The 21,894-nt window shown below is 36.9% G+C and overlaps 1 protein-coding gene across 1 annotated transcript; it reads right to left on the bottom strand.

Annotated features, from left to right (window-relative positions):
* Positions 1 to 5,678: 5,678 nt before the first annotated feature.
* On the bottom strand, positions 5,679 to 12,129 carry LOC109053717 (kelch repeat and BTB domain-containing protein 8-like). The gene is made up of 4 exons (XM_042766189.1): positions 11,974 to 12,129; positions 10,808 to 11,015; positions 8,865 to 9,982; positions 5,679 to 7,328 (listed from the first exon to the last, which is right to left on the bottom strand). The coding sequence occupies exons 1-4, from the start codon at positions 11,987 to 11,989 to the stop codon at positions 6,865 to 6,867; spliced, it is 1,806 nt and encodes a 601-aa protein (XP_042622123.1). The 5' UTR covers positions 11,990 to 12,129; the 3' UTR covers positions 5,679 to 6,864.
* Positions 12,130 to 21,894: the final 9,765 nt, after the last annotated feature.

The following is a 21,894-nucleotide window of genomic DNA, read 5'->3' as shown; positions in this document are numbered from 1 at the left end:
TACAGGCCACGATCTTTTCCCTGAGCATGCATACTCAGTGTTCCGGGGTGGGACAGTGGGACTGTTGTGATCTGTGGAGACATGTTTTAGCAGTTCACAGAGACCCAAAGGCCTAAATAATGAGAAATCTGGCTTGCGCTAAATAAAGCCCAACGACATACACTCCAGAGTGCTCATCCACTCCCCCTCTGGTGATATCAACCAAAACATGTTTGGTTGTAGGTTAGACAAATTACTGTCAGTCTGTATATTAGTGGTGGGGATTTTTCAGTGACTCTTTCTGCAGGTTACATCATTATGCCTGCAGGCAGAGTATTTTGAGTGAGTGGATACATTCACTCAATCGATTCATTCAAACCAACCATTTATACGGGAACTTTGAGTGAGTATTTGAATTGTTTTAAAAACACTAACTCATACAGGAACAAAATGCCACAACTATGTGTAGTGTCCAGAGATTTATTTGCATTTTACATCTTGAACTCTACATCTACAAAATGATGAATAAGGATTGTGAATCAGGTTTGTTTTTGCTTTTTTATGCTTTTTTTTTTATGAAGATGGTTGAAGCTTCATATATTAAAGGTGTCATCGGATGCCCATTTTCCACAAGCTGATATGATTCTTTAGGCTCTTAATGAAAAGTCTATAACATACTTTATTTAAAGTTTCTCAATGGCAGTGTAAAACAACACCCTTTTTACCCTGTTAAAAACAGCTCTTTTCAGAGCAAGCTGTTTTCTTGCATGCCGCTTTAACTGCTAATGAGCTCTGCTGACCCCACCCTTCTTTTCAGAGCCGCTCTCTGAGAGACGGTAAACTTTAGCCGCATTCATCATTATACTTGCTAAGTAGCACATTAATAGGAAAGGTGACTGCTATGTTCATTATTACATCCAACAACAAAACACCTCAATCGCTTAGGAGACATTCTTGTCTACATCTGCTTCGGTGGTGAAACAATGGCGGACTGATAACAGCTCACTCAGGGCGGGTCTAAGGTAAAACGCTACTGTCAATCATGGGAAGGGCTTGTGTCTGTGTGACATCACACAGACAAGAAGCTGAGAATGGTTTGATTTGAAAAAGGGGTAATGATTTTATTAGATAAAAAAAAAAAAAAAAAAAAAAACACTGGGTGGATTTAAGATAAAAAAAAGTGGTTGTGTACATACACTGCCAACACACATTTATGTTCAAACAAGTAAAAAGTAAAAGTGTAAAAGTGCATTTCACATCCGATGAGCCCTTTAAGTTGAATCATTATATATTCAGTTACATTTAATTGTTATATATTCAATTGTAACTGTACAATATTTGTACAAAGTTGAACGCTACATTTTCAGAGTGCCGTTTCATGCAGGAGATGCTGCAAAAGATATAAGACATGAGTGCAATGGTTAAACACATCCATCTAGCATGTTTACATTGAAAAACAATGGAAAAGCAGTATAGTGTAATGGAAAAAAAATGTGTTCTGTCTGCATTGCAATGTGTAATATTTGTGTCTAAAATGTAAGTTACTGGATATTACCTTCTTGTTTACTGAACCGATTGTTAAATAAAAGTACAACTGTGTGAGTGTTTTAATACTGTAGCAACACCTTACATCACTAGCTCTGAATACCTGCCTGCTCATAACTGCTCACATGAAACGGCGAGGGAAAAACATCGAGCAAAAGAAAAGCATTTTGATGAAAAAGATTTGTTCAGCACCATTATGCCCATAAAGTCTGAAATATCAGTCACCTAAAAGATTGCTTCTCAATTCATCTCGTATCCTCTCCAACTGTAATAAAACCCATTACTGATGACACCTATTAGATCACAGTCACGTTTCATACTGAAGAAAACAACCCAGAGCAAGAGAAGAAACTTATCAGCCAAATGATGCACATCAGTCTGCTAGTTTTTTTTTTTTTTTTTTTTTTTTTTTTTTTTTTTTTTGGTCTTTTTTTTTTTTTTTTTTTTTTGATGCATAAAATGTATGTATTTTTTTATAATTTTTCAAATTAATTTTTTTTTGGTATATATATGTTTTATATATATATTACTTATTACGCTACGCCTACAACCTACGTCATCTGCTGGAAAACCACTCTCTCGTGAACACGCATACGACAGTTAGAGCTAGAGATTATGGTTTATAAAGTTTTAAATATGGATATTTTTCTCACACAAATACATCAATTAGCTTCAGAAGGCCTTATTAGCTTATTAACCCCTCAGAGCTGTGTGGAGCTCTTTTTATGATGGATGGATGCACTTTATTTTGCTTCAAAATCTTGACCACCATTCACTGCTATTATAAAGCTTGGAAGAGCCAGGACATTGTTAAATATTACTCTGATTGTATTCATCTGAAAGAAGAAAGTCATATAAACCTAGGTTGGCTTGAGGGTGAGTAAATCATGGGGTAATTTTTGTTTTTGGGTGAACTATCCCTTTAAGGTCACCTCAATCCTTTGCAATTGCGGGATATTTTCTACTATGAGAACACAAAATTCATATGACTGATCTTTTAAAGGCATTGTGAAGACAGTTAAATTTAAAATGTAAAATTAATTGAAAAACACACACATTTATTGTAGACACTTAAAAAAGTTCTTGTTTGACCCCTGAGACAGAAAATCAATCATATTTCATCCACCTTACAATATCACAGTGAAGAAAAAATAAAAAAAGAATACAATCAAAAAACACTTCCACACGAAGGTGATTACTACATGTGCGTCTTTGCAGGCTTACAAAATATACAACCTCTCATAATTCAGCATCTCTCATAACCATAAGGAAGATTACACCTTTGCAAGACATGGATCATTTTCAAAGATTACAGTTACCAGCCGACGGCGGCATGATTATCCTTCATTGCAAATGCTTACAACCTTGAAAAGCTTTTGTGATTGTTCAGGTTGTAAATTACATAGGAAACCACATGTCCTCATGAATAAGCACCAGACAGGAGTCCTTACAGGAATGGAAAAAACAGAGATGAAAAATAAAAGCAAAAAAGTCTTTCATTTCACATTCATGCTTTCCTGGCATTCTGATTGTCTCCATCATTATGGATTTAGTTCTCATGTCATTGCTTTCTAAACAAAATAAATAGCAGTTGTGCCTTTGTCTCGTTTCAGTGAGGTGGGCTCTCCGGAAGTATCAGGGGTCTCTCTTCCATTACACTTCCAACAGCCTGACTGCCAAAGTCAAAGCTGCTCAGGTGAGTTCATGATGGAGCTCCAGCTGGGAGCATTTGTTTTGTGTGTGTGGTAGAGAAGCAATGGAAGCGTGTCTGATGTATTCCTGCCGTCTTTCTTCCACTGCATATAGGGTGACATTGGGGAAAGTGAAGCCAAGGGCAGTATGATGAAGCCCTGTGCCTTTACTATTACACACGGGACCGCTGGGTCTTGCACTCATTTTCTCCCTTCTCTTGCGCGGGAAAATTTTGATTTTTTTTTTTTTTTTTTTTTACGTGTTCTGTCTGTGTGCTGCTGCCATAATAGACACTTTATACGGTATATTAGATATGTAATATGTTTGTCAGTATCGTTTGTGTCTTTAAAAATAAATTCTAAACCACAGTTGTTGTTTTTTTTGGTGGGGGGGGGGGGGGTGTACATTTGAGAGCAGAAGTCTGACAAGCTCATTTTCTCAATTGTCACAGTTTTGGAGAGAGTGAATATTGAGTTCTCCTCCTAGATTGATTATAAATAGGTTTTCTTTGAATAATTAATTAGTGCATACCCCAGAATGAGGGAGAAGATGTTTAAAGTAGATGGTCATTTCAAAAGTGAAGCCAAGATGAAAGCAGAAACTCCAGTCAGGATCGATATAATGGCAAGCTCAGGCTGATCTGTGGGACATAACCACTTCAAAGCAGTGAAAACAGCACAGCCATTCCTTAAAAACTGATAGGTGCAAAGAACCGAAAGGAGCAGTGAATGAAGTCTGAGTTTGTACTTTCTTTCCCCCATTAGTGATTTTATATTAAATGATAAATAGCTGCATAGATCACTACAAATATAGTAAAGCATTCTCCTTGCTTTAAATCCAAAGCTTCTTTCTAAATATGAATGAAACATTTTAAAGGGCGCCGTTACAGTATACAATGCAGCTAATGTTTGCTGAAACAATACAATAACTTTGCTAGTAGTACCCAAAAAATAAGGTTGTTTATCAGCCTTACAAAGTTGTTGTCAACTTCCTATATAAATCCTTTACTTGCTGTAAAAATACAATACCATTCATTTCCTTTTTATTGTTTTATTTTTCAAATGATGTGCAAGGTGAATTTCACAGTAGAGATCAATGAATGTTTACTAAACTCTCACACCATACATACAAGCAAACCAAATACAGATAAATTTAACAAAATGCAAAGCAATAATACAGAAAGAAAATAAAACACTGTTTTAACTTATGTGGATAAATTAAATGCAAGCTATGACAAATGAAAGAACTGGCTGTAAAGCATTCACACCTGCAGCAGCCAACAACATAAAAGTATAATTTATAAATTCTTTCAAAGCTTTTATTTAACATCTAGGTAGACTAGTGAAAGTAGCACTGCCATAACTTATCTTCTGTAATGCTTTGTATTCTTAAGACTGATGCAATCCCGAAGAAAGAAAAGAACAAAATCTAAATGTTAATGTCCATGTTCTGTGATTCACAATTTTTAAACAATAAAATCAAACTCTAAAAAACCTAAGAGTAAATATTAAAAATCAAAGAAAAAAAAAAAAAAAAAAAAACACACACACCCCACCTAAAAGGAAAAAAAAACAAGAAACAAAAATCAATTTTTCAAGTTAGAAATAAAGAACAAAAAAAAAAAAACTGTGCAAGTTACAGCAAACGTATGGTACAGTATATTACACATACAACAAACCATTTAAATACAGTACTGTGTATCAACAATAATCCTGAGAAGTGTCCATTTCTGGTTCCCGTGCTACTGAGTGTAAATATGTGAAAGGTAATGTGAATGGTACGGGAAGTCAATGAAATCTAATGCTTTTTCTTTTACTTAAGCCCTTGATGAAGGTCCCAGATGAAGCTCGCCCGACATGAGAGTGCATCAGCTGTCCTTTTTAAAGCCGCCGTTTACCATGTCCTCAGTCTCTGTGTCTGAAAACATAGCGCTGTATTCTGAGACGCTTTCAAGGGAGGAAATAATGTAGTGCAAAATCAGAAACCTGCGTGACGAAATAAACATGAGGCTGGAGAACCAAAACAAACCCAGAGAGACAACTTATAAGACTGACACCTTTTGGAAGTGTCAAGCAATGACAAATGGCTGTAAAATCACTGCATCTTATGTACAAGATTGTCAAAAAAGCAGCACCAAAACCAATTCTTCTTCTCCATAGTTCAAGACTGGAAGATAAGGGGATGGAAAGAAATAAAGAGTGTTCATTTACAGGGCATGTGTGAGCTAGTATAGGAGGACTTGACTTTTGCAAAACTGACCTTTCCTAAAGACAAAGCAACTTAGTGCAGAAGCAAACTGTACTATAAGACTTCATATCGGCTTTGCTCACTCCATCACTGACGCCTGGGCTTTTCATGTGAACGGTCACTGTAACATCCCTGGATAACAACACATCTCACTGAACGTTAACCAACCCATAGCAAAACAAAGGCCATTTTTCTGGAATTATTCACGATTTTACAATTTCTATTGTACTTTGTCTAAAGAACAATGACAGAACACCTGTTATTGCTGCCTTGGGGTGCAGGCTAAGACTCCTTGAACACGTTTTGGCATTTTGGAGGCATCCATCTTCAAACTGCACTTGCAGGTTTCAGATACGAGTCGTCAGTAAATGACAGTGGAATGTAGGGCATCCACATTTTGGCTACCTCTTCTCCAACCCTATCGATGTCCCCTCCTGATCTGAGCTGTTTTGGCGGTCAACAAATCGCCCACTTTTGATTTCAGCTACACATAAAGCTGGTATCCTTTTTTGTTCTCCAATATGGAGACTGAGTAAAACCTTGTAACCTCACTAAAGATCTGGCTGGTGATGCGAAATTGCAAAGATATAGATTTCGATTTGGGAGCTGGGCTCAAAAAAAAAACATCATAAAAGCAGAGTCTAAATGAAAATTAAAAACTGCTGTAATGTTATAGCACATGGGTCGACTTAAAAAGGAAAACCAAAGATTAAGAAAACAAAATAGAGCCACCTATGTGTGCATCTTGGCAAACAAATTACTTTTCATTGATAATCAAAATTCTCGAACTAAATTCTTAAGCAAACCACAGAAAGTCTCTTTGTAGGTGGCATGGATCAACTTATTCATCTGAAAACCTGAAAGACATGACAATTCAAAAATTCAGTATTCACACTGAGCAAAAACGCTCATCATACCCGTATGAATATTTATAGCTTTACATATTTATTTTTCCACCTATTATTCTTTTCTTGCTTTACTCAAGTGTTGACATACTGCTTGTCCTTAAGGACATTAACTGCTCATGTTCGCCAACGATGCATGCCAACAACCCAAGCCAAAACAGCAACAAAACCTTTAAAGATATAATGGAGCAGAAACAACTCAACATCTGCAAAAAAAAAACACTAAAGATAATTGCACTTATGATTCACTTTTCTAACTGTAAAACAAGCGATTCTGTGGGTGCTGTGCGCACAATTGTCGAACATAAAATACTGCGTTTTTTTTTTTTACTTTTTCAAACAGCACCCGAGTTAATTGATTGAAACCTTTAATGCTTTAAGACTTCCCCTGCAGTTCTGGTGTTAGGGACACAAACAGCACCATGTATTGAGCAGTACCACCATCCCTTCTCCAAAAACATTAATCAGCTGTCTCAAACAGCACCCCTCCTCGAACTCACAGCACTTTCTGAAGACACTGAGGGTATAGTTTGGCCACCACACACTCAAAATGGCGGCCAAGGTCCCAGAGGCGGTCCGGCGTCTCATAGACCTTTGTCCATTGGTCGGCTTCATCGTCATACTGGTAGAGAGAGTTCTTGCGGCTGGTACGGAACACGAGTTCTTCTACCATGACTTGCGTAGCTCGAACAAACAGATGCAATCTGCCCTGAAGCAGAAGCACCTTGATGTAGGGGCTGGTTGCTTGCTCGAAGGGGAGGTCTCTTTTACGGCACCAGGTGTTCTGCTCGATGTCGTACACCTCGACAGTAAACGTGCGCTGGTGGTTCCTGCAGATGCCTGCTATGTAGTAGATGCAGTTTTTGTACAGGGCTGCCAAGCCTTGAGTGCGGGGAACGTTCATAGACGGTAAATGCCCCCAATAGTCTTTGCGGGGGTCAAAACAGAAGAAGTATTCTCCTAGGACAAAGTCATAATAAAAGAATGATCAATATCCAAACTGATGGCCAAAATGATTAAATATGTAATTAATATTGCAAGTACAATCTATATTATGTAGCACCAAAATTACATTACTTGACCAAAACCAAAAATTCTGGACTCACAGGGCTGAAAGGAAAACTTTTAGTTTTTATTAATAATTAGAATTCAGCTTTATTTTTCTATTTTTGTTTTCAATTTAAACTTCTACATTTTTAGTCAATCTGTAATGTTTGTCATTTTTATTCGTTTTTGTTTTTAAAATTGTTACTATTTAGGTTTATTTTTTATTTCAATTTTAGTTTTTATTTTATTTCCGATTAGTGATTTTAGTGCTTCAATAATTAGAACAGCTGCCTTGACATCTAACTGAAATACTTTTTTTTTTTCATCTAATATTTCTAATAAACTAATTTCCCTATTTTAAAAACAAAGCCTTACAAGGTAAAATATAAAATAAAGAATGGAAAATGACAACAAGGGTGAAGATAAATAACAACAAAGATACACATTACAAATACAAATAATATACAAATAAAACAAACAGTACTTTATTTTTCAGCTACAGTAGGTGTATTTAGCAGTAGTGTAGCATTCAAGAAACAGAAATGAACAAATATAGATATAAAAATATAACACTATATACATCAACTATAGATTGATTCTTATTAAAGCAACTGTATCAAAGTTCTTCAGTCAAGAACAGTAAGTGAGTTTTCTCTTTGTGTTTTGTTGTTTTATTGACATTAATGGGATAGTTAACCTAAAAATTTAAATTCTGTCATCATTTACTCACTCTTAAGTTGTTTTAAACCTGAAAATTTTTCTTTCTGCTGTACACGTGCTTTAAAGCACATGCAAATAATGTACTTTTGTGACTGCGGATAAGTACAGTGTCCTGTGAGTGTAACTCTGTCACTGAGTAAACATTTGATGTGAATGTGTCACGTCGTACAGTATATTGAGAAAGAGGCACCAGAACTGCTACTGATAGAATGTGTGCTGTGGTGAAATACTACGATATTTCTTCAAAAGCTTATCGTGGAGACATTATAATTGTCCATGATCAAAAATTGTCATATCACACACATATAGGAGCATTGTTTTTGTGTGCATGTTTGTTTGCGATACAGACTTTTAAACAGTCTTTATTTCAACTGATACATGCATAACAATTCAATACATAGCTTAGCTCCACAATATAAAAACTAGATTGCAACTGATCAGCTCATACGTTTAAGTTAAGTATTTTCTCTTTTGACTGATAAATTGCTATGGCATTTTCTGTTGACAGTTTTCAGTGGCTGAAATTTTGGTGAATCCCTAATATTGAGTGCTAGTCTAGCTCTTTTGTGCTCACAGTTATTGCCGATTTTGCAGAAAGAGGTTAACCCACCTGACCTTACCATCTAAGCAGAGCTAAAAGACATGACAGGCCAATGAATAACAAGGATATATGTGTTCGCACACTGTGACGACCCTGATTTCGGGTGACTCCGCAATAACCCCACTCACCTTGCAGCACATAGATGCGGTCCTTATACTCTACTGTGCTGTGGAACTCCATGGCCACTGGCATGGGACTGACCGCTGTCCAGCAGTTGTCTCTGGCATCATAGCACTCCACAGATTTCAAAGCATTTCGTCCATCCCCTTCATACACTCGACCACCCAGAGCGTAGAGTTTCCCGTAGCAGTGTATTAGCTTGCAGCCGATGCGCGCCCGCAACATGGGTGATCGCGGGAGCCATCTGTTGCCAGCATGCTCATACTGCCAGAAGTCGCTCTCTGCACGATGGTCGATGCACACCTCACTATTGCTCGGTCGATAGCCTCCGGCAATGAAGATGTCGTTCTCTGATGAGACCAAAATGCCAACCTCTCTGAGGTCATTGGGAGGCTTGCACAGCTTGTACACCTTCCCGGCAGCAATGTCCAGGCAAGGCACGGTCTGCTTCTTCCCTGAGTGCTTGTGAGCCGCGTCGAAGCAGATGACCATCTCTGATGCAGTCATACCCAGCCGCTGTGGACAGCCATTGGTCCCGTTGAGCTGACCCTTATCAGAGGAATCCCTGGACAAGGCCAGGGCGAAGGCTGGGGGTATACGGCTCAGAAAGGCCTCGTCCAGCAGTGGCAAGCGGATGCATTTGGCAAAAACCTCAGGTAAATCCACCTCCCGACGCGAGCAGTCATACTCCAACCAGTGCACGATGCTTTCATACACGTGCTCCTCTTTTTCCACGTTCAAATCATCACTGTTGAGAATGCTGACCAGCTGTTCTTTGGTCAGATGAAGGAACTCCGGCTCTCCCATCACGCACAGGAACTTCTTACGGATGTAATCCTGTGAGCGCTCCCACAACTCCTGGTGGCCATAAGCATCTGCGAACATGAAGACCCCAATGCAGTTCTGAGGGTCCAAACGGCTGATCATGAACTGGGCACATTGGTCTTGGAGGGCTGGGATCTGGAAGATGCTGGCAGCGGTGAACAGTGCCTGCACGTTAGACTCCGTGAGAGTGACACGTGAGGTGTAAGCATAGTCCAGAACCAAATGCATGGACTCTGATTCAACACCAACAATCCGCACCTCCCGCTGACTGCTCTCTGTAAGGCCACTTGTGAACATGGATCTGACAAAAGATCAAACAAACACTATTACCATGTGAACACAACAAAGCAGTGTCACCGACTGCATTTCAGAAGTTTACCAGAGGAAAAAAGAAGGCTATGGCAATCATTTTTATGACAATAAGCATTTAGTTAACTGTGGTATTCCAATGTGTGATTCAAGCGTGTTAAAGTCTAAATAAGTGGCACTCCAAAGATTATTTTACATTTAATGTGTAGTTTCTTAAATGAGTGTTCCTGGTTCAGTACAAGTTAAATTCTATGTAAAGAGGCTCTTGGATACTGTCCAAAGAAAATAGAAACCAACTTCATTTTAAAAGCCAAAAATGATTCAATCAATCAATTATTATGGAATGAATCATTCCAGAGTTAACTGGTTTACATGGTCATGACATGGAAGTTGAACGACTGTAATTAACTTAAAAACAATGTCTACAATGATTTAATCACATTGTCAAGCTGCTATATTTTTAAAAGAGTACATATTTTGATGTTTACTGTCTGCCTTGTATATTTACTGTAAACAATTTTGTAGGGACAAATGATGCCAATACAGCTTGTCTTGTATTGAACCAGAAACATTCCTTTAAAGTTTTTGTACATTAATCCTGATAAAGTATTACAAACTCTAAATGTCTAATCAGTTTAAAGCTTTCATATCGGTGTATAATAAATAACTGAACAGTTAAATCCTTATATAGCATATTTCCAATAAATGAAGGGTCTGTGTTTCGCTCTTAGCTTCTATCATTTCACAATTTCTCAACAAATGTTTCAAAAATTGTAGATACGTAAAGGTTTAGAGCAGTGATGTGTGCAGGTGCTACCTGAAGTATGGGCTGATGGCAGCGAGGACATTTCTGTGACAAGAGAATGTCTTGCCATGGTCCACTTCCACGACAATGTCAGTCAGCTGAGCTTCGTCGTACAAGGCTTTAAGCTGCTGGAGAATGTTACAGGCATGTAGGGCATCTACCCCATTGTAGCTTGTGCTTGCTGGAGTCCCATTCTGTACTTGTAACAGCTTTCCTGTGTCTACAAGACAAAAGTGTTAGGCAGTTGAGATGATTCCCATTCTTACAGCGACAATTAAGAGTAAGTATGACTCTTTTGCAGTCAGTTTTAGTTAGCTTTTAAACTGAAATGTAATATGGGAATGTTACACTTTATTTGACCCTGATTTTTTTTTTTTTAGAACTAGAGCCCAAAACTTTGAGTTTCAATGCAAAACTAAAAGAAAGAAAATAGAAAAAAAAAACAAAAAGATTTAAGAGCTCAGATGTGCAAAAAGTCAGTGCCATCCAAGTTTACTTGCTAAAATTATTTCAGAGCTGTTCAGAAAAATAAATAAATAAAATATCAACAACACTTTTTGTCCATTGACCAACTAACCAACCACATCCCCCACATGGTAATACTATAAAACTAGTTAAGAGCAGGAAAATAAGCAATATGGTCTACAGAACTAGTATTGCTTTTGACAACCTCAGACATCTAATCCTCTCCAGATAATCTAATTAAAGAAATGTATTTTGTTACTACGAGTAAGCGAGATTCGGTGCTTAACTTATTAGCTGTGCTAATCCAAGTGCTGTTTTACCGGTTAGCACAACATCAGGCTAGTCCGGTCTCGAGCCATTCAAGTCCAGGCTAGAGCCATTTCATAGCACTAAATAAACCGTGACAACGCTTTAAATATCACGAAACCACACAGTTAACCGAGGGTTAACGTAGTTCAATGAATTGTATTGTAACCCAGCGATTAAATAAGCGAGTGTTTACACAGTCTCTCGCTGAGCTAGTCTCGCTAGCCGCTACCTCTCCGTACTTTTCTGCCTAAATCCAAACAACCACCGGAGTTCGCCGTTTATTTGAACGAGCCGCCTAACTTTAACTCATTCCGTCAAAAGAAAATACTATCACAGATGAATAACGCACAAAGAGGCTAAACAACTTTTGGAAATAAGTTTGGATTTTTAAGAGAAGATCTAACCTCCACTGGCAGCCATTCTCCCCAATCTGTCTCACGGCGACTGGGAAAACGTCACTAATGGAACAGAGCCCCGGAAACAGGCAGCAGCCAATCAGCGTCGCTGAACGAAGGTGACAGCCAATAGCCTTTCGAGACCGTCTGTTTTCGCAAAATAGTTCAAAGCAATTTCAAGGGAGTTTATATTCCATTAGGAACGTCTGTGCGTGAGTTTGTGATATGGATAACTGATATATATATATATATATATATATATATATATATATATATATATATATATATATATATATATATATCTATATATATATATATATATATATATATATATATATATATATATATATATATATATATATGAAGATAAACCAGTATTTAGGATGTATACAGTATATAAGTAATTAAGTAATTAATAATATCCAGAAATTAAATATTTAAGATTATAGGGACTAAATATATAAGTTTAGGAATAGCTCAATGAAAATTATTATTCGGATTTCTGAATACTGGTTTGGAGATGTGCCCCTCATGTATATGGTGGTTACAGCCCTGAAATACAAGAAGTGACAAATCTATTTTATCTTAATTTCTAAAGTTCAAACTTGTCTAGTTGTCTTTTGTTCCAGCTGAAAGTCTGTAGACATTAAGTGCTACCTCTTCCACAACTTAAAGCTATGATGGTAAAACCTAGCTTGATAAACAGAGGCAACCCAGCTCCCACTCTTTCTTTTCTTTTCAGATTTATTTGTATAGTTCTTTTAACAATAGTAATTGTTGTAAAGCAGCTTTACATAATTTCAGGCCCAGGCCCCCTGTGAACAAACACAATGCCACGGTGGCCAGGAAAAGCTCCTGAAAGTAACGAAGTGTTGGAGTAATCAGTGGTTTTGGGGAAACCTTTAGATCAGCCTGTATCATCCAGATCAACTGTAATATGTTCTTCAGTTACTGATTTCTGTAGCTCACATGCCAGAGACATCTGTGCAACTTCATACAAGCGTGGGTAACTTATGTTTTTGGATAACGCTGCTAATTTATGTTTTAAGTGATTTTTGTAGTTTTTTTTTTTGTAATAAATTCACTACCCTGAGAAGTTAATATTAAAATAATTAAATAACAGATTTGTGTTCATGGTATACTGATGTCGGTTAATGGTCACACGCAGGTAAACAAATAAAATATTTTATCTTTTTTAGTAAGTGTTTTTTTTGATTGCATTTATTTTAAAAATTATTTATTTTAATTGGACATTTTTATGATTTCATTATTTATTAGAATTTTATCAACTCAGGAACCCCCTTGCAAACCCACGTTTGGGAAAACACAGTGTAGCCCGATGCCTTTTTTTTTTTTTATCATTATATTAAGTTTTATAGTTATATTTTTATAGTTTTTGTAATTAAAGCACATTTTTTTGTCAAATTCTCAGTTGACATTATAATGCATCCTTATGTTTTATTTTAAAAAAATTTATAATTCCTTTTATCATCAATGAATAATAAAAATTACTGTAATACTGTTATACAATTAATTTAGCACAATGTATGGAAACTTTAAATAATTATTAATGCTTTTTTATTATAATAATGTGCCTTAGCAAAATAATCATAATAAATAACTATATATATATATATATTTTTTTTTTTTTTTTTTTTCTTTTTCTTAATTTGGAGTGAAATGTTGTACAGGTTGTGTGAGATACACACAAATATCTACACCCCACAGACCTGCTAAATGATAATTTAAAGTCTTGATGAAACGGAAGTAGCAACAGATTTTTTTTTCCATATTGTGATGTACATCCCAGTGAAACTGATTATCGAAAAAGAAAAAGAAAAAAAAGAATGCAGGGTTGGTTCTGTCCATTGTGTTTAATTGGATGGAGGCAGATCTGAATGTGAGCTTGCTATCAATTGTAAGAAAGTCTATTGTTTTACCGGAAGATTGAGTTATGACATTCTAATTAAAAATGACAAGATCAGAAAATACTTAAAAAAAAGACGATCATGAATCATTCATAATAAGATCAATAACATGCATTTAGAAAATATATGAGGTCAAATTTTCATTTCTTGTCAACTTTTGCTAAGCTATTGCTAAATCTCTCTCACTAGATTAGCTGCTATGCTGTTCTCTATCAGTTCAATGAAAAATTAGGATTGTTTCAAGGTTCATCTTCAATTATACAGATCTCTGTAGTTTACAGCATGCTATCTCACACATTGCAATTGTTCAAGGTAATTTATTTCTCAAAATCAATAGTGGTTCCTGCTACATTAATACAGGCAGCCTGGATATGAATAATTTATTCAAAATAATATGCATTATTCATATTTGTTTCACATAATAATATAAAACAATGGACTTTGAATATATTAGATGTGCTAATTCAGTTTAAGTCATCTATCACAACACTCCTGTTCTCATTGCTTCCTGATTCTTGGCTCTCTATGCCCTTATCTCAGTCCAGAGGATAAAAGCACATGTTTTGGCACAGCTTGAACTGTGTTCTTTTCTTCCTGTCAGTCTAGCACAGACTAGAGATCCATTTTGACACTAACACTGCTCAAAAAGGTGATCCAATAAGGTATAACTGCAGTCCAGATAATCGATTTCACTTTTTTTTTCCAATTCCTCTCCTCCATAACAACTAGAACAGGGCATGAAATTGCACTGAAATGAAAGGTTTTCTGTTGCCTTGGATGTATAATATATTTTTGCTTATGTTTACGTTCCTATAGCCTGCTACTTTTATATATAGTGCTGGAATTCCTGATAACAGCACACCATATCATCATATATCCTTGGGACCTCACACTTTGTACTAACATCAGAGAAAAGCAGATTTACTGATTCAAAATGCGAACAGGTCAAACTTGAAAAGCTGTATTCCTTGCAAAATTCTGAATATGCCCAGGACTGTGGAAAGCAACAATCACACTATAAGGTTTTAACCTTGCAATATTCCCTCAGGAAAGTCTCTCCTGTCCAATATAGCAATGCTGCTTGATAAGCTGCTGTACATTTTATCTGGAATTGCTTCAGGCATTTATGGCATTTCCATTTCAGCTTTTGTCAGTAAAGACATTTGCTTTGTTAGTCAGTCACATTTTTCAATGCATTTTAATATGCATTCACACCTGTCAGGAACAGACAACACTAGTAACAACAAATATAGCCTTGTTACTTTGAATTGCATCTCAAAGGAATTTATGGCATCATTAGGGTTAGGGTATGTAGTAATCAGGAGCTGGATGTGGAGCACATAGGTCTTGTAAGTCTTGTATTGCCCTATTGCAATAATGATGGCTGGCAGTACAGTCTCCTGTGAGTGAATCCAATTTGATTTCACATTCTGAAAGGTCTGTTTATATGAACCCTCAGCTTCACAATCTGTATTCACATTTTTGTTGCATGCACATTTACGTATTCCAAAGAAAACTTAAGTTTATACACAGTACCCCACCACATTCATAACTGGAGAAGACCACCGTTATAAAAAAAATGCAGGTTTACTTTGCATTGCTTTTTGCACGTTTCGCAGTAGTTTCAAAGTGAAATGTCCAGTGAGTGGTGTTAAGATGCATGTTCAATAACTCCATAACAGATAAATGTGACTGTGCCAACATTTTATTATGCTGGTTCACGCATATATCATGACAGTTTGGAAATTAAATGCCCAATGAATGGTGCAAAAAGGTTAATGCTTATCACTTTGAAAATAACATTCCACCATATCCTAAACCTAACCAATCATTTTAAAGAAGGGTGTGGGGGGGGGGGGCATTTGCAGAAGCAACCATGTCATCTTACATGTTTTTGAGCTCTTTTGTCAAACCGTATTTTGCTCGGCATTACAAGTGCAATGCTGTACCAGGTGAGCTACTGAGCAAGTTTACTATATCAGAAAAGTCATACGAAGCAGGATATGTGATTAAAAAAACAAAATGTAATAATGTAATCAATTTGCGCGAAAAGAAAAAAAGTTGTTGATGATTTTCTTCAGCTGAAAACTGTAGCAAACTTTTTGTACGAGTACATTTTGGGAGTTTTTGCCTTTGCTGAATGTTGTATATGGAAGCACAAATGGTTTACGATATTTGACTGCAACAATTTTGCAGTGATATTAACATTTAAGGCCACTGAAGTGATTTTCAGAATAATCGATAACTGAGATTCAGGATGATGTCCTCTACTGTATTTAACAGGAGCGAGTGAATCCACGGTATAATATGATAATAATACATATTAAGCAGTAATAATGCATAATAAGCAGTCTGATATGCTATACCATGGATAACAGTATTATATCTCAGTTATTGAAGCCCTAAGACTGGCAGAAGCAGAATCCAAATCTGCAATACTTATCTTGCTTGATCTGTTAAAACTTCTGTTAAACACTAACCACCAGATCCTCCTGTCAGCCCTACTGGCAAATGGCATCTCAGGAACCGCACTCCAGTGGTTTGAGTCTTAAATATCAGATAGGTCCTTCAAAGTATCTTGGAGAGGTGAGGTGTCCAAGTCGCAACATCTAACTACTGGGGTGCCTCAGGGCTCAGTTCTTGAACCACTTCTCTTCTCTGTCTACATGGCATCATTAGGTTCTGTCATTCAGAAACATGGCTTTTCATACCACTGTTATTCTGATGACACTCAACTGTACCTCTCATTCCATCCTGATGATCCGACGGTAGCTGCTCGCATCTCAGCTTGTCTAACAGACATTTCTTGCTGGATGAAGGACCATCACCTTCAACTCAACCTTGCCAAGACAGAACTGGTTGTGGTTCCAGCAAACCCATCGTTTCATCACAATTTCACCACCCAGTTAGGCTCATCAACCATAACTCCTTCAAAAACAGCCAGAAACCTTGGAGTTATGATTGATGATCAGCTAACTTTCTCAGACCACATTGCTAAAACTGTCCAATCCTGCAGATTTGCTTTATTCAACATCAAGAAGATCAGACCCTTTCTTTCAGAACATGCTTCACAACTCCTTGTTCAAGCTCTTGTTCTGTCCAGGCTGGACTATTGCAATGCTCTCTTGGCAGGTCTTCCAGCCAGTTCTATCAAACCTTTACAATTAATCCAGAACACGGCAGCAAGATTAATTTTTAATGAACCAAAAAGAATACACGTCACACTTCTGTTTATCAATTTGCACTGGCTGCCAATATCTGCTCGCATAAAATTCAAGGCATTGATGTTGCCGACAAAACCACCACTGGCGCTGCACCCCTTTACCTAAATTCTTTACTTTAGACTTATGTTCCCTCTAGAAGCTTGCATTCTGAAATTGAACGTCGCTTGATTGTGCCATCCCAAAGAAGCACAAAGTCACTTTTACAGACTTTTAAATTAAATGTTCCCTCCTGGTGGAATGACCTGCCCAAGACAATCTGAACAGCTGAGTCCTTAGCCATCTTCAAGAATCGGCTTAAAACACATCTCTTCCATCTTTATTTGAGCCTCTAACTTTAGCACTCACTATTCTAATTCTATTCTTAAAAAAAAAAAAAAAAATCTAACTAGCTTTCTAATCTTTTTGTATTCTCTCTGTTTTCATTTCATTTATTATACAATTAACAAAAGCAAAAAAAGACCTCTAACACTAGCTTGCACTATTCTTTTTCTATTCTATCTGTTTTCTTTTGATTTATTATATTATTTTAAAAGCCTTTGATACGTGTACTGCATTTAAGCTAACTGAGACTTGTTATAGCACTTGTATATCATTGCTCTTTTGTTGATTTTGATTGCTTCCATTGTCCTCATTTGTGAGTCGCTTTGGATAAAAGCGTCTGCTAAATGACTAAATGTAAATGTAATGTAATGTAATAACAGTGAAAAAAATAAATAAATAAAAAACTTATTTTCTGTTTGACTAAACCTCTTCATATGTCTGCATTGTGAGGTGGAGGAAACGTGCGCAGAGCGCAATTGCACTTGGTAATAAATTGGCCCACCAAACACCTCTCAGGCTGTGAGATTATCTCACTTCTTTCACTGTCTGATGAAAGAGAGAGAGAGGGAAAGCGACAGAGAGAAAGGTGCACAGGGAACACAGATGCCTGAGCTGCAGCACTGAATTGCAGAAGAGACGCTGTAGGGGAATGAAATGAAAAGCAAGAAGGAGAGAAAGCAGGGGGTGTAATTGTAGTTTAAATGTATGTTTTAGGAAGAAATGGAAGTAATAGGTTATTATAAGCCTCTGGGGACCCGTGTTAGAGTATCTGCAGATGCTCAGACAAACCGTTCAGTCTCCCGCATCTTCCCTCACCACCTGTGATGAGGCAAATAGGAGAGCGATGGGAGGCAGCAGTAAATACCTGCCCGTGCTTCCCACCTCATGTTTAAAAAGTGCCTCTCTACCCCCCATATGTGGAATGAATATGCGAGCATCTGCGAGTAGCATGTCCATCACTCGTGGCTCCATCTCACGGAGAGAACAAGCTTCCTGCCCGGCATGGAAATGGATCTATGTGTGTCTTAACAATGGTTATCATACATGCCGGGGAGCCACTTATTCAAATGACTGAACAATTATTTCTGAATTTGTTTGCAGAGGAATGCTGAAGATGAGAGGATAGCCTGCTAGGCTAATGTGTTACACGGAGTTTCCGCAATGACATAGGAACTTGTCGATTAAGTTGCTGGGCCTTCTTAAATCTATCTATCTATCTATCTATCTATCTATCTATCTATCTATCTATCTATCTATCTATCTATCTATCTATCTCAGTCAGTCAGTATGATAAAAACTATGAAAAAGGTTTGGTCCAAAAATTACACTGTTTGTGTAATATTTGTGTGTGTTAAAATACTTACTCATATAACAGCTTAATATACAGAGACATCTATGAGTAAAACAAAAAATCCTTGCAGAGCTTTTCATTTAATTCCTCCACAGCAAATGTGAAGTGTGTTCATGGAGTGTGCTCAAGAAACCTATCTAAAAACAGATATATACAGTCATATGTACTGTATATTTCATACAGTACATACAGTTTATCTTGCTGAAAGAAACCTAATGCCACATTATTCATTTGTAATACTGACAGTTTCTCTCTCTCTCTTTGGTAATACTTCATTAGGTTTATTGGCCGCACTGAATCTGTCCTTCAGGTTATTAATCCAAATAAATAAGGCACAGAGGAACCTGCTGTAAGGGAACTCATTTGTACCTGTCGAGCTGATGGATCCAGTTTTGTACAATCATGCTTTTTTTTAAGCATCCTTCTAATTGTCTCGATCTCTCTCTTCTTCTGTTCAGCCTGTCCTCTCAACAGCAGTAAGCCCCATGAAGCTCAGTTTGGGTGCTTAGCTCTGAGAACAGAGAGTGAGGGAGAGGGTGACGGACCCCCATCTGAGAGGTCTCCTGCTCTAATAGCAGAATCGGATTAGAGAAAGTCTCTCAACACGAGCGGTGAGCGACCGTGTGTGAAAGCTCTGGCTGTTATCAATATCTCTGCAGCCACACGGAAAGATCCTTCAGCAAATCCAATTGCATGCCATGAATTCTGAGGTCCCAGCAGAAACTTCTCTGGCCTTTTTTCATTTTTTATTCCATTCCTTGGGAGAATATTCAGTAATCATGTCAACACAGAGGCAATCACACTGTCCTCGAGTTCAGGACTGGAGACAGAAAATGCAACTTTAGTACTTGATCTTCATGCCATACAGTGACGGTATGCCAGTCAATCTAATAGACCATGTCTCATATGTTGCTTCACTTGATTTGCTTACTGAAAGCAATACCTTTCATAATCCACACATCTGGATTTACCTTTCCTGCACATAATTTAGCCCAGTATACATATTAAAGTGACTCCAACTTTGGATATAATGGAAGTTATATGTTTTTATTTCACAAACATTATAACACAGCTTTATAACCATACTGCTCGGCATGCCTGTTTTTTGGCAAAATAATACCTTATTAATATATTCAATACCATTAATACAGGACTTTTGAACTCTTTTCATAAATATAAATCCATGCAGACATGTGAATATATATATATATATATATATATATATATATATATATATATATATAATCTTAGGCTATTAGTATTTTCATCAAAAAAAAAAAATCAATTTTTTTTCTTAATGTGCAATAGATTTTTTTCTCTCTTTTAATGTTATTTTCCACTAACCCCAAAGCATCCCCTTGTGGCCCCCAGTTTAAAAAACCCTGCATTAATCTACACAAGGATGACCAATATTCATGACCCCACCCTCCACTAAAGAGGACCTTAGTGGGAATGTCTCGACACAGAGATCTTCCGCCCTTAAACTATAGCTTTCTTACAACCCCTGTGTGATACATTAAATTGGTTCAAGTCATTTCCAGTGTATGGTACATTAAATGAAATAAAGTTTGCTATGAAGTAGCTGAGAGCACCACAGCTGAACTCATAAATATGACACAAGTGTCCTTATTATCTTGACCAAAACACATCATAGTAAATAGTCACAGCACAGTCTCAGTGCACGGCTTGAAGTGTCCAACTGCCCTTGGGAGAGTGAGACAGAAAAAATCCTAGACAAACTCTGACCTAGAGAGCAGGGGGGGGGGGGTGCTGTTTTTTAGAAAGCTCTGAGGGAGAGGGTGGTCGGCATTACTATGTGATTGATTCCCTGGCTGTGTTTCCAGAGGGCTGGACTGATCCCGGGTCAGATGAAAATGTTCCAGCTTAAGATCACACCCTGGATATAGATGCATCTGAACCAGCCTCAGGCATCCATTCCTTTAACAAGGGCACTGTAGCTTTACTGCCCTTGCAACAGTGTTTCTCTGCCATGAGAAGAAACACAATACTTTATTCAACAATAACTTAGCACATCTATTGTGTAAAGAAAAATATGGCATTTCTTAAAAGGTTTTAGCTAAATTTGTGAAATGGCCAGGTAGGAATAATGAGTTGTAATGTGTTCAGTTATTGTATAAAAACGATTAATTTTCACATGCAACAGTTCAAGAAAGTTACTGTATGCAAACACCAAATTGGAAAGGCCGGGGCAAGTTGTCACACATGTAAGATGTTAGACTAAGCCTAGTCCTAGATGTTCTCTAGCAGTAGTTTTGTACGTAACTCTATAAAATTATAATATTTTCTTTAGTATTATATTTTTTATTTATAATTAATTGTATGTGCCTTTTCTAACTGTGACAACTTACCCCGGTAACAATATGCCATTGGGGCATGTTGTCATAAAAGGTGTGTATACCTGTGTTCACTGAACAACAACAGAAACATTTGTCACTTTAATAAGAAAGTGTCTGCTAAAAACATGCAAAGTACACTGTAAAAAAAAGTCTTGTAGTTTTTACAAAATAATTTTGGCAGCTGTGGTTGCCAGAATACTTTTGTAAAAAATACACTGTAAAAAAAAGTCTGTAGTTTTTACAAAATAATTTTGCGCAGCTGTGGTTGCCAGAATACTTTTGTAAAAAATACAGAAAAAAAACTGTAAACACACAATTACGGCCAAAAACTGTAAATTTTACAGTATAAAAACTGTAATTTAGAAACTAGAAAATTTGAATGTAAACCAGTAAATTCGACAACGCACACTGCTATTAAAATCTGTTTTGTACCTTTAACATACTGACGACCACCATAATAATGGAGAAAGCCACATGAAGAATCAAAGCTCATCGCAATTAGCTTCACCACAAACAGAAGTATATATTAATATATAGAAAGTGCACATTCAAGCAAACATAAAAACACTATCATGGTGACACACTGACGACAAACAATTCAATAAACTTTCATTAAACAGCAGAAGATGTAACATAAAGCCCAAATGTACAACTGATAACAAAAACTATTAAAAAACATGATTATTTAAACAAAAAACTTTCAAATGTGGAGCGTCACACAGGGAATTCTGGGAATATCAGTTTACAGT

Source organism: Cyprinus carpio, chromosome A11, assembly GCF_018340385.1.
Source record: "Cyprinus carpio isolate SPL01 chromosome A11, ASM1834038v1, whole genome shotgun sequence".
In the NCBI taxonomy this organism is placed as follows: domain Eukaryota; kingdom Metazoa; phylum Chordata; class Actinopteri; order Cypriniformes; family Cyprinidae; genus Cyprinus; species Cyprinus carpio.
Note: the sequence above shows the minus strand (reverse complement) of the source record. Positions and strands in the feature narration are given on the sequence as shown.